At 41.0% G+C, this 14010-nt stretch overlaps 1 protein-coding gene across 3 annotated transcripts in view; it reads left to right on the forward strand.

Annotated features, from left to right (window-relative positions):
- The window catches only part of LOC117360138 (cytochrome P450 4V2), a 129016-nt gene extending 116159 nt beyond the window's left edge, over window positions 1-12857 (forward strand). For all 3 annotated transcript variants that reach the window (XM_033943862.1, XM_033943889.1, XM_033943872.1), the window contains 2 exons: window positions 2614-2793; window positions 9939-12857. In XM_033943862.1, the coding sequence (XP_033799753.1) occupies window positions 2614-2793; window positions 9939-10111 (353 nt within the window). In that variant the 3' untranslated portion in view covers window positions 10112-12857. The remainder of the gene's footprint in view (window positions 1-2613; window positions 2794-9938) is intronic.
- The last annotated feature ends 1153 nt before the right edge of the window (window positions 12858-14010 follow it).

Raw genomic sequence — 14010 nt, forward strand, 5'->3', positions numbered from 1 at the left:
TATTATTATTAAGAGCCTTTACATGGGCATTGTCGAACAACTCTGTTAGGACAGCTTTCTTAGTTGCTATTACATTCACATGAAGAGTGTCAGAGTTGCAGGCACTTTGCTGTAGAGAACCATTCCTTAGATTCACGGAGGAAAGAGTTTACATATGCTAAGGGTAGTATTGGATTTTCACATAAACCAGGAAGTCTATTTACCTGCATTCCAGTCCACAGAATTGGAGAAAAAGGACAAAATCCTATGACTTCTGGATGTCCGCAGAGTGATTCTACAGTATCTTGTGGTTACTAAAGAATTTTGGCGCTCGGATCATCTGTTTGTGTAATGCTGTTCAGTCCAGCCAAATGGGGCAGGCCAGTGTCTAAGGCAGCCTTCTCTAGATGGATCCACATGGCCATTTCATCTACTTACATTGCCTGCAGAGAGCAGCTATCAATATTGAGAACCCATTTGACTAGAAGCGTTGCCTCTTCATGGGTGGGAACTTGAGCAATTCCACCTGAGGAGATTTATAGGGCAGCTACCTGGTCCATTCCTCATACTTTCTCTAAGTTCTACAGCAGTGTATCACAAACTGTGTGCCGTGGTACACCAGTGTGCCTCTTGAGATTTCAGGTGTGTCATGACACACTGGTGAGGAGGAGAGTTGTCCACGCTGGCTGACTGTCTATAGGACGTGCCTCTTGCGGCGAGAAGCATGCCCTGTAGGAAGTCAGCCGGCGCAGATGACTCTCCTGTCCAGCTGTATTGCCCACGTTTTTATCTAGCAAGGGTATATAGAAGTCACCTCTACCAAAGCTCCAGAGTAATAAGATACTTTATTGAATATACATCAAATAATACGTCAGATAATACCAAGCAATGCAGATGGACATCAGATAATATACAAAGAATAATCAATAAACAAAGTACTTCACCATGATTGGCACGCCCTCTTCCATTACTGATTGGGAATATAATCGATCAAGGGAAGAGACTTAACCCACAGTTCCCGTGGTCGCGGCAAGATTCAAAATTCAGTCTGTGACTCTCAGTCTTATAGCACAGAAAGTGCTGAATACCAGACTATCTGTCTCTTTCTCACAGACACTGCTTCTGCAGTAACAACAGGTGTCTCCCTTATCTCCTAACTCTTACAGATGGAATGTTCACCGTTGCTCCCTTATCCTTGTAGCATGAGAGCCCTTCCTCGGCAAGACATGAAACAGTAACACAAGTTGATAACGACTTGCTCTCATGAAAGTAAACTGTAAGGCTGCCTAATTAAAGGAAAGATTGCAGCTGAAAAGGCAAGCAGACATGAAGATTCACACATAATAGCCAAAGTTACCACTTGCCATGCCCTGGCCAGCTATGGGCATAACACCAGCGTTTCTCCTTCTCTCCCTGCACCTCCCGGATCCCTTCACCAAAGTGGGTCGCGGCCAGATGGGCCTGCACACACTTTCAGGTGCCTTCCGGCCGAGGCACTGAATTTAGTGTGCTGCCGGCCAGAAAGTTTGCGAGACACTGTTCTACAGAGTGAATGTTGAGCATGAAAGGATACTGCTTTTGAGGCCACAGTATTACGAGCAGGCTCATCTGTCCCACCCTAGATTCAAGGGACTGCAGAATCTACTCAATAATCTTTCTTGTAAATAGGTATGTCATTCTGGAACCCACCCTGCTAGTTTTTCAGTCAGCCTGCTTACTGTCTCAAACAAGAATGTTGGTTCTCAGATTAAGGTTTTTCATGTCAGTCTGACTTTAGGAAAAGAAAGACATGTATAAGGAAACAAAAAGTACTGGAGCATGTAGAGCTCCATAAATGTTTTCGCTGGTTGATATTCTCTCATAAATTGTTGATCTATGTAATTTGTTTTTAATAGTTTTCAAATACTTGTTACAGAGCAGAACAGAACACATTTGTGTTTTTAGGATTTCCCTGTGCCCTCTATTCTTATGTTTTTCTTTATAGGAGCTATCGCCTGCTTTGATACAAACTAAAGGGGGCAACACAGTGCACTGTATAAGGAGGAGTTGCTGAAAACTGTGATTGATACCTTCTGCACAGCTTGTGGGTTTAAATTGAATACCCCTCTGTCCAGAATGAGACACCTATTTACAGGAAAGAAGAATATTGAGGTAAGAACCTAATCTTTCTGGAAGAGTAGCACATCCATTAATAGACAGGCCCCCTTATATGTCACTTGAATTCTCACATTCAGAGTTGCTTTTTGGCTTGTCCTTTGTTTTTCATTTATAATTGTAGTCTTTCAGGACTTTGATGCAGAGTCCTTTTCAAGACAATTTTAACATGTAAAGCACTTCACTTCTTTAACTAGATAAGTGTAAACATATTTTGTATACTGTATAGCTGAGTTGCCATATTGGCCAGCCTGGGTTTCTTATAATCCTCTTTTGGTGCATTATGGGACCTACAGCACTGACTTCAATAGGCAGAATTGGGGACTACAAATACCACCCTGCTATGGGAAGTTCAAACCAGGGTTCGACTAAAAATCTTTTTCATGGAAGTAAATAACTTGACTGCTTTGGCTTATGACCTGAAGGACTGGATTTGCACAACCCTATTCTATAACCAGTCTAATGGTTCTTATTTTGTAGGAGGATTTGAAGTACCGAATGGTACAATAATAGTCATCGTTCCATATGCACTACACAGAGACCCAAAATGTTTCACAGACCCTGAAGAATTCAGACCTGAGCGATTCCTTCCTGAGAATTACAGGGAACGGAACCCATTTGCATACATTCCATTCTCAGCTGGACTTCGGAACTGCATTGGTACGTAGTGCACTATGCACATGTAGGAGTTGTACAAAGATTAGACAGAGACCTTCATATAATCTCTTATCATTCTGGAATTATTATCTATATGTGAAAACATGCCTTCTATAAGCAATCTTGAGTTCTTGCTCCTTTATTACATTAGTGTTTATGGATCGCTAATATACCTCAGAAGGAGTTAAATGTGATTTACAATTTAGAAGACTATATATTATGTTATTTCATAAGGGTTCATGATATAATTTATCTATGTATAGATAGACCATAAGAGACATAGCTCAAGCAAATATTTCTTTGCTCATGTGAATAAATTTCTAAGAGTGATGTGTATAACAAATAAAGACTGAAACTAAACATTTAGTTACAAAGCAGACGTGAAATATCGGTTCTCTAAAATGCTATACAGAACATATTGGGTCTTAGTTATATGCAGTTCCTTTGGCACTCAGGCTACCTGATCTTTACCCAAGGGAAAGCAGTTACAGAGCTTGACTTATGACCTTTGTGATAGAAACATGAGGCAGATAAAGTCCAAATGGCCCATCGGTCTGCCCATCTGCAGCATCCATTATTTATTCCTCTCCCTAAGAGATCCCACTTTCTTGAATTCAGACAGTCTTTGTCTCCACCACCTCTATCGGGAGACTATTCCACACATATACCACCCTCTCTGTAAAAATGTACTTCCTTAGATTACTCCTGAATCACCTCTGAACTTCATCCCATGCTCTCTCATGCTAGAGTTTCCTTTCAATTGAAAGAGACTAGCCTCATGTGTATTTATACCAGGTAGGTATTAAACATCTCTATCATATCTCCCCTCGCCCACCTTTCCTCCTGAGATCTTTGAGACTGTCCCCATACGCCTTATGATGTAGACCACTGACCATTTTAGTAGGCTTCCTGTGGACCAACTCCATCCTTTTTATATCTTTTTGAAGGTACGGTCTCCAGAATTGTATACAGTAATCTAAATGAGGTCTTACCAAAGTCAAATATAGAGGCATCATTATCTCCTTTTTCCTACTGGCCATTCCTCTCTCTGTGCACACAAGCATCCTTCTAGCATTCGCTGTCATCTTTTCAACCTGTTTGGCCACCTTAAGATCATAATTTAGTATCACACCCAAGTCCCACTCCTCTTTCATGATAAAAGTTCTTCACCCTCTAAACTATACCATTCCTTTGGGTTTTTGCAGCCCAAATGCACGACCTTTCATTTCTTAGCATTAAATCTTAGCTGCCAAATTTCAGACCATTCCTCTGCTTCACTAGGTCCTTCCTCATTTTATCCACACAATCAGGTGTGTCTACTCTATTGCAGATTTTGGTATCATCCACAAAGAGGAAAATTTTACCTGACAGCCCATCAGCAATATCGCTTACAAAAATGTTAAAAAGAAAAGGCCCAAGAACCAAACCTTAAGGCACACCACTATTAGTATCATCCCTTATCTCAGAGTGATCTCCATTGACCGCTGCCCTCTGTTGCTTTCCACTAAAACAATTCTTGACCCTGTCCATCAATTTGGAGCCCATCCTGTGGGCACTCAGTTTATTTATTAGGCACCTGTGTGGAATATTGGCAATGGCTTTGCTAAAATCTAACTCTGTTACGTTCCTTCCGGATTCTATATGCTAGGTGTTCAGTCCCAACCTGCAAGCTGGGAGTTGCAGAAATCCAACACTTTTCTGAGCACTTGCTCCTTACCCTTAGACTGAGAGCTAGAGACATATCCAGTTTCAGTTTCTGCAAGCAATCCTTGCAGAAGTCTTTTGCAGTTACTCTGCTTCTTTTTTTAATTTTTTTTCGCTTAACCCTTTCAGGACCATAAGGATCGTAGGCCAATTTTTGTGGTTTTGACGACATTTTTATGGTAAAAAGGGCTTGCAGATGCCAAAAAATTGATTTTTTTTGTGAAATATCATTATTTTTATTTAAAAAAATCACACTTCTGGCTTATGGACAGTGTGGCAAGTGAATCTTCTCGTCAATCTAGCAACGACGCTAATGAATGAATGTCGGAACCAGTTTGTTTACATAAAGGCAGTATCATATGGAATCCGTACATATCAAATTTAGAACTGTAGACTATCCCAATCAAAATTTATAGGATTTTAAAGTTATGGGACAAATATGTCCCTTGGTCCTGAAAGGGTTAAAGGTCGGTTTGTTCGGTGGCTTCAGTGCCTTGAGACCCCTTCTGTCGGAGGAAAGGATGCAGACCTGCGAAGCCATACTGCTGCTTCACAGAGAAACTTTGGTGGATCTGTGGAACTTGCCTGCTGTGTGCCACCCTTCTTAGACTCAGGGTCCATTCCCTTGGGAGTTTGCTTCTCGCTGACCTTGTCACAGGTTTAAGCATAGGCTGTATGCATCTGGAGTGAAACCCTCCTGGGTTTTAGGGTGCAGGATGCATTTCCCACCCCTGTTCGTGTGGCGAGGATCATTGGGGGCGAGGTCACAGTTGGTCTCTGGTACAGAGATCTTCAAGTCTGGTCCATTTGGAGCTATTCTGAGGCAGAAATTTATTTTCTCCATTCAGCTGCTGTGTGAAAATGCTGACAGGAAAGGTGACTGTGAGTAACCCTCCATTATTTTCTATGGGAACTTCAGTGACTGTGAGTAACCCTCCATTATTTTCTATGGGAACTTCAGTGACTGTGAGTAACCCTCCATTATTTTCTATGGGAACTTCAGGGGTGACTTGGTAAATGATTAAAAGTCGTTTTTCAGTTTCTGAGGGTAGGATTCAGGTTTTCCATGTCCCCAGACCCCAAATAACTTTTTTATTTTCAGATTTTGATTATTTTTGCCATTTTTGGAGCAAATTTGCTGGCAGCAGCCATCTTGGATTTTAAACAATCTTTTTTTTCTAAGTTTTTTATTTTTGCCAAAAACCCCTCGATTTGATAAAAAAATAATTTGGGATGGACTCCCCAGCTCCTAATCTGTCGAATTTGAGCCTTGATTGCACTGGATCTCTGACTGTATTCTGTGTGCTGCAATACACTGGGGGAGGAGGTGGGAGCCTTGGACTTTACCTCTTTGAGATTCTCCAGGCTGGGGAACCAGCTTGGGTCTGCAACTTTGAGGAAATATCTTGCCCAGAGGCCATTCTGGAGTTTGGCGCCAAACGCCTGCTTTCTGAGTCTGGGGACTCTTTTGGTGTGGTATGAGTGCCTCAGCAGACCCTGCATTGGTTGCGTGGTGTGACTTTTCACCAGATTTTATTTGGCTCCTCTGGATGGCGTATTCTTTGGACACAGCTCATTGGACACAGCCAGCAAGCTTGTTGCTTTCTTTTAACCCAGTTGCGCCAGTGGCAGAGGTCCCTTTTCAGGAGCCCTCTTTCCGGCTATGGCAGAGCTTGATTGTTTTATGCCATACGAATATTGTGGCGCTTTTGTCACCGGACACTGTTTTTATTTTGGATCGGCTGATACCCTTGCTGGGACTAGTCCACATGGTCCCCCTGAGAGTTCAGTTTTGGCTGAGAACTCCTCTGTCAGCAGGCTTTTTTATGCATGGTTTTGTCCTCCCTTTACGGCTCAGGTTCAAAGAGAGGAAAAAAATAAACCATTGGCCTCTCCTCCTTTTTCCATCACATCCACAGCGTCTTGGTCGGGTTACAGGACAATAGGATCCCCAGGCTACTCTCTCAAGCTATGTTTTAAATTGTCTCAGCTGGCTCCAGTTTTTCACTGGGTTTGAGCACCCTAAGGTAGATTCTGCCGTGGTGCAGGATCCCCAGTACACGGACCTTCCTGGTGTTAGAAGAGTGGTGTTTAAGGACTACCAGGATCACACAGTGATTATTAAAAAAAAAAAAAAAAGTGCCAGAGAGAACTTGGAGATAATTGAACAAACGCACTTGCAGCCAGCTACTGTTACCAGTGCCGAGAAAAGAGGTTTTGTTTGACCTTTTAAAGATCATCCAGCCGCAGTGTTCAGAGAGCTGTTTTGTGCTGGAGGGCACTTTTGGAGATCATTGAACAGGCACCCCTGCGACCAGCTAATGTTACCAGTGCCGCATAAAGAGGTCTTGTTTGGCCTTTTAAAGATCATCCAACAGTGGAACGTGGTGGCCAAAGTGGCAGGACACGCTTCCCTGTCATCAGGTGAGCCGTCACCTCCTCTTCAACCAGCTTTAAATGCTGAAGGGAGAATTGATTTGGTCTCCAAAGATGGGAAAGAATCACCCGCCTTACAATTAACTGGTTTGGATCCAATTATAGAGTTACCAACACAGTGCATAGGAACAACAAGCACACAACATTTGGCCCCTGTTCAGATGTTATCAGGGTCAAATATTAGTTCTTTTCCTGAGGATAAAACAATTACCTTACAGGATGTCTGGCTGGTGGTGAATTGAAACCTCTCTGTAAGGTACTGTTTCTAAGCTTTGTCAATTTTCATTGGAGATGACTATAAAAGTAATTGCAACTAGATACATTAAATGGGAGTTGCATTCAATTTTCACTGTGATGAATCCAACTTACTCATGTATAAAAAGTCACAGAATAGCAACCTAAAATTTATATATAAAATGTTTGAAGTGCTCAGACCCGCAACCACTTGTGTTGAATGTAATAGCGAAACTGAGGTTGCCGCTGGGACCATCATTGCCTTCACTCTCCCAACTGCCAATGTCAATTATGGAGTATTAAATTTGAAAAATAACAAGAAACTTGTAACTTATCTGTCAGTCTAAGGCGGCCAGCTGACCCCTCTTGCGTTTCAGCAACCCTAGTTGTGTAACTACCAGTGCTGTGAATTACTCCTGATATCTTTCATCAAGTCATGGCTACAACTTCCAGATAGGTTGTCAAATCCTGAAACCAGGATTTTGCAAGTGAGGCTAGTGGGGAAATGTTTTCAAATCTACCCAGTACATATGAACTTACCACAGAGATCTGCATTGTCTGTGCTGCTGTTTTACCCATATGTCTTCATTTCAAAAGCTTGGTGTGAGTTGTATAATGTACTCAGATGATATATACAGTAGGTTTATTCCCTTATGTTGGAATTTAAGGATAAAACATTGGAAAAAAGGCAATTCTGCTTAGAAAAAGTCAATAAGTAGATGCAGAAAAATGAGATGGTATTGAATATGAATAATATTGAAGTGATGTTGGTTAGGAGGGAGGTGCAGCTGCCATCCCCATTGACTTATAGTGTGGATAGGTTGTGCATTCCTGTTAGAGAACATATAAAATTATTTGGGAGCAGTCTTGGATTCATATCGAAAATATTTGATTACTGTAATGCATTATACTTAGGTATAGCCAGAACACACTGCAAGGCTTTACAAGGTAATCAAGAATGCAGCAGTAAAATTGATTTATGGTTGTGGTAAATTTGAATATGTAACATCAGGGTTTCAACAGTTACAGTACATTGGCTAGGTTGTTCTACAAGGTTTTAACACTTGTGAATACATTAGTTTGCTCTGTTTATTTTTGTTACAAGTAGAGTCTAATGATATAATCCCCCTCCCTGACAATTTTGATCTGAGACTTCCTGAAAGATTTTGAGACTGTCCTTGACATTATGGAGAGACTAAGCAAGCTATTTTCTCTATTGCTGGATCACTACTTTGGAGTAGACTACCCCAGGGCTCCTGAGGCTCAGTACTTCTTTCCAGCAATTTAAGAGAATGTTGAAGACCTATTTTTTGGTTAAGGCTTTTCCTCTAGGTAATGCTGTAAGGTGTGTAAGTGAATATGTGTAAGTGAAAGTATTTGCAAAAAAAATTTAAGGGCTTTTATGTCATGTTTTAATTAATGGACTGATAGTTATGGTTTGTAATTTTATGTATGTTTTCTGATATAAGACACTTAGAAATGTTTTAAATAAATAAGTCTAAATTGTTCCTTAAACAAAGAAGAGCAAAGCTGTTGAAACTGTTGCAATTTTATAAAATACTTTTGGCACTATAAACAAAACTTGAGGTTCCCAGGTGAATCTAGGAGCACCCTAAGATTTTCGCTGTGACTTTCCGAAGGGATGAATGTTCTCCAAATGGTTGGATTATTCAAAGGTTTCAAGTTTGAATTATTGCCAAAATTATAATTGTTTGGACTTATCTGTGTTAACTATATACAAGAACAAATGTAATTGTCTATTAGGACAAAGCCATCAGATAACAAGGAATAAGTATGAACTAAATCATCTAAAACAGGAATTAACAGTAAAATATCATCTGCATAAAAATTACATACTGTAATTCTGCATAAAATTTGTAGTATACTTGAGATGGAGAAAGATAGTTTGCAAGCACTATTTTAAAAATGATCTAAAATTTTATTTTATTTTTTCCAATTCTTTATTCATTTTTCATCTTACATCAAGTATACAATATTACATCAATTGAATCATACACATCACTTGAAATTCATTCTATTATCATCTTAAATACATAAATTATCTCCCTCCCCCACCCACCCTTCTCACAAATATTGTAATAAAAAAAAAAATCGTACATGTGTTATATTGATTAAACCTGTGTTATAACTATATACCACCCTCTTCACATAATTATAATTATACTTTCAGTGTAAAAAGGCATCTAATCATTACAATAAGTTATCAATGGCCCCCAATTTTTTTTTAAATTATTATAATTCCCTTTTTGTATGGCAATTTTTCTTTCCATTTTAAATATATGGCACAACGAATTCCACCAGAAGGTGAATTAAGTCTAGTGTAATTTCTGGTGATATGTTGAATGGTGACTCCTGTCATTATCAATAGAAGTTTATTATTACTTGATGAAATCTGACTTTTTATTCTCATTGACATCCCAAATAGAATTATATCATATGATAGAGCTACATGGTTTTCCAATAAACAATTAATTTGAGACCAAATTGATTTTCAAAAGGCCATGATACAGGGACAAAAAATTAATAAATGATCTAGAGTCCCTGCTTCCAGATTACAATGCCAGCATCTATTAGAATGATCTAAAATTTTAGAAAAATTAGCTCATTAGCTGAGATTGGTTCCAGAGAGATGTGTGTTTCTTTTTTTCTTTGTTTTATTTTGTTGTGCTCAGAGATGTATGTGTCAGCCATAATTAATAACCTTGTTTCTGCTGTAGACCACTTTAAGTTCTTTGTTTTAATATCTATTTCAGGTCAGCGTTTTGCAAAGATGGAAGAACTGGTTGTTTTATCTACTCTCCTCAGACACTTCTGGGTAGAAGCAAAGCAGACTCGAGAAGAGCTTATTCTGGTGGGTGAATTGATTCTCCGTCCGGAAAATGGCATCTGGATTGAACTGAAGAAACGAGCAGATTATGTGTCATAGCAGACACCACCTCTCATGTAGAAATGACATCTGAGACAATTTACCCAACATCCCTTATTCAGCTTTCTCACCCAAAGAGTTTGGGAATTTGACTTCTAGCTCTAATCAGAGAAAATCAATTGTCATTGCTTAATCTGGACTGCATTCAAAGCTTTTTCAAAATGTGCTGCAGGAATTTTAAGGGGCTGTTTTACTAAATAATTAAATTAATGCCTTATGCAGGTCTTTCCTATGCACTAAGCACACTTTTTTAGCACAACTGTTGAAAAGGGCTTATTTCAATTTTTGTCACTATAAGGCCACGTGCTAATGTTAGCATTAGCACGTGGCCATTAAAACAAAATAACCATGGGGGCTCTTAAGGTCATCTATTTAGGAAGCAATAAGTGCTGCGTAGAGAATGACAAGGGGACAAATTTTTCCCTGTCCCCGCAGAACTCATTTTCCTGTCCCATCCCAGCGACTTCTTTTCTGTCCCTGCCCCATTCCTGCAAGATCCGTCCTCATCTGCACAAGCCTCAAACGTTTTAAAATTATAAGTGATTGAGGCCTTTGTGGTTAAGGCAGAGCTTACAGGAATGGGACAGGGACAGCAACAAAACTCACGGGGACAGCACAGTGTCGTTCTCTAGTACTGCTGAGCTAACCATTTACTGTGTGGTATTGTAGTTGTGCTAGCTGTTAGCGCAACATGTTTACTCTGCCCTTGATATGCCTCCTCAAATAAAAAGATAATTACCACAAGTATAGCTTTAGTATCTGTGTGCATTAGTTAAGTGCACATTAGAGCTTAACACAGCTTAGCAAAAGAGCCCCTTAACTAACAAGTGTACTTTACTTTGTGAAATTGCATTTTTTTTCCCAAACTCTAAACTTCATGAGTTTTCGATATACAAGTAACCATTTATCACACTCTCTCTTCACCAGTATTCCTCCTCCCATCACTTTCATCTTCCATGTACACACATTTATTCCTGGGAAAGAGTATAAGGAAGTGTAGGACCTTCGAGAACCTTGATGGCATCTCTCTTGGAATTGGCTATTTGGATAATACATTGAGATTTTGATGCAACTACTGGTCTCATACCTTTTAGTTAATTTTTTTAAAAAAAATTTAGGACATTAAGTGGTTCATAATCGAAACGGAAATACATCTAAAAACCCGCCTAAATCAGCACTTAGACGATCAAAAAGACAGGTTGTCCAAGTGCCGATAATCAAAATGGGTTTTAGACATACCTAAAATTAGCTTCAGCCTTTTCAGTGCCACTGTGCGCCCAGAGTGAAAAGGGGTGTTTCTGAAGGAGTGGTTAGGGCAGGAGGTAGGCGGGATGTGGACCGACCTAGACATAGTCATCCTGCAGCGATAATCGCAAGTTTAGCGAAACTGCCTAGACAGAACTTATACGTTGTGACTTAGGCGATCTAAAAACAGGTATAAGTGCCCAGAAGGTATCTAAAGTACTAGATAACCACTGCAGGGACAAGGTACAGACCCGCACACACCGAGCAACACCTAAGCATTCATAGGTACAGGCAGGTGTTGAATCCCTAGATGCACTGCCCTTTAGGCCAGGGTTTTAAATGAGTGTGCCTAAGTCAATCCACACCCAAATCCACCCGTAACCATACCTACTTGTCGGTAGGTGCCTTGATATTGACATTTACCTCAAAGTGATAGACGCCTACCAAGTTAGGCCCTTACCAGCAAATTAATTTTTATAATGGCACACTTTCAATTATCAGCATTGATTAAGCCAATTAAAAAAAATAACTTAGGGGCCTAAATCGGCTAAGTGCGCCAATCTAGGTGCCTAACTATAGGCATCTTTCTTTTTTTTTTTTTTAATAGAATCAGAGCCCAGTTCTGTAATGGCATCTATGTACTAGGCAGAGTCCTATCTTTAAGTGGGAATCTATAACTGGGTTAAGCACTGAATATCATACTTAACTGGCTATAGGTTAGCCAGCTCCAGAAACACAAAAATTAAGTGCTGGTACCCAGACATAGTTTGGCATTGAATTGGGTTTAACACCGGTGGCTGAATATCAGGCCCTTTATTTTTAGTAGGCCCATGTATGGTGGTTGCAAAATTAAAAATGGTGTTTTATTGTTTTATATCATAATAATAAAACCCTAGCCGCACATGCGCACTCTGAACTGCGTACGTCCATGATCTGTAGGTCTGTGGCCGCAGGAGTGCACATGCGCGCCTAGCTGTGACAGTGGCCGGCAGAGAATCTGTACGTGGGACTCCCTGCTCTTCAGCTCCTCCAGGCAGTGGCAGACCAAACAGGACCCGATCAGAGACCAGGAAAAATTGTACCACACTCCCGGAACCCAAGGTAATGTTCTGACCAAAGTTATTTTTAAGTTCTAAGCCGCGGCGGCGGCTCCTCTCACGATCCGCACCTGTGTCGGAGAAGGCTTCCGACACAGGCAGGGATCGTGAGAGAAGCCGCTACTGCAGCTTAGAACTTAAAAATAACTTCAGTCAGAACTAAGGGAGTCAAGGCCCCAATTGTAACGGTTCTCGGCGTCGTCTTCGCCCCTCTCCCCGGCACACCCGAACCCCCATTCAGCCTCCCATCCGACCCTCCATTCCCGCGGTCTGCCCGACAGGCAGAGCAAATCAGGGCAGTAGAAGGCTGCGAAACAGCGTGTTTAGAGTGCTGTGGCCGCTGCTGAATTCAGGACGTTTGTCGGGACCGCGGGAAAGGAAGGGGACGGCAAGGGACTAAGGGAGATGGCCAGACCGCGGGAAGGGAGGGTCGGATGGGAGGGAAAGGGGGCTGATTTGGGGGAGGGGTGTGCTGGGAGACGGACAGCTTTGCTTGGGGGGGGGAGTCAGAAGGGGAGCCACAGAGAGACAGTCAGGGAGGAACTGGAGGGGGATAGGGAAAGGGGGCTGCTTTGGGGGAGGGGTGTGCTGGGAGGCAGACAGCTTTGCTTGGGAAAGGGAGACAGAAGGGGGCCACGGAGAGACAGTCAGGGAGGAACTGGAGGGGGAGAGGGAATGGGGGCTGCTTTCTAGCACCCGTTAATGTAACGGGCTTTAACACTAGTATCCCTATAATTGTATAATATAGTGTAAGTGCATACAGCAGCAACAATTAATTGATTTGTCACTGTAGAAGACTCACTAAAAGGTCTCCCTAATTCTGAATGTATAGAAGCTATAAATACCAAAAGATGACTTGTTTTTTTTAGGCTTCCACAGCTGGCGTCATGATTGTAACACAATTCTGGATCTCGCCGCATCTGTATAGAAAGAACCGACGTTTCAGCCATCATGCTGTGGCTTTCTTCAGGGTATGCATGATGGCTGAAACGGTTCTTTCCAAACAGACGTGGCGAGACCCAGCAGCGGAAGCCTAAGAGAGCAAGTCATCTTTTAGTATTTATAGCTTTTACAATCAAAAGATGACTTGTTTTTACTAAAGCTCATTTGAAAACAATGATCTGTTTAACACTTCGGTCATGCATGTTGATTGGAAGGACAAGTAGTTCATTTTCTCTTTCAGCTATCTGAAATTTAATTCTCCCATAATGTGTTTCATATTATTTAATCTTCTCATATTTGTTTCTGGAATGAACACTTAATGGCACATATGAAAAATGTAATGAAGTGCTACTGTGCATAGTAATAAAAATATTTTGTAATTGAAATTTTGCCGTTTCATAATTTTTAGTCTATAGAAGTCAACAATAAAGTTGTAGGTGGCCCTTTTCTTTGACTTATTGGCAACTACTGTTCCAGCATTGCGCTCTTTTTCTCAAGTTGGTGCAGAATGAGCTAATGGCATTGCCTGAACATAAGCCACCTGATACTCAGTGCCATTTAATGGGCCAGGAATGGCTCTTGGCTGGTTAAATAGCATTTGGCTGGCTAATCACT

This window comes from Geotrypetes seraphini, chromosome 1 (genome assembly GCF_902459505.1).
Source record: "Geotrypetes seraphini chromosome 1, aGeoSer1.1, whole genome shotgun sequence".
Taxonomy (NCBI): domain Eukaryota; kingdom Metazoa; phylum Chordata; class Amphibia; order Gymnophiona; family Dermophiidae; genus Geotrypetes; species Geotrypetes seraphini.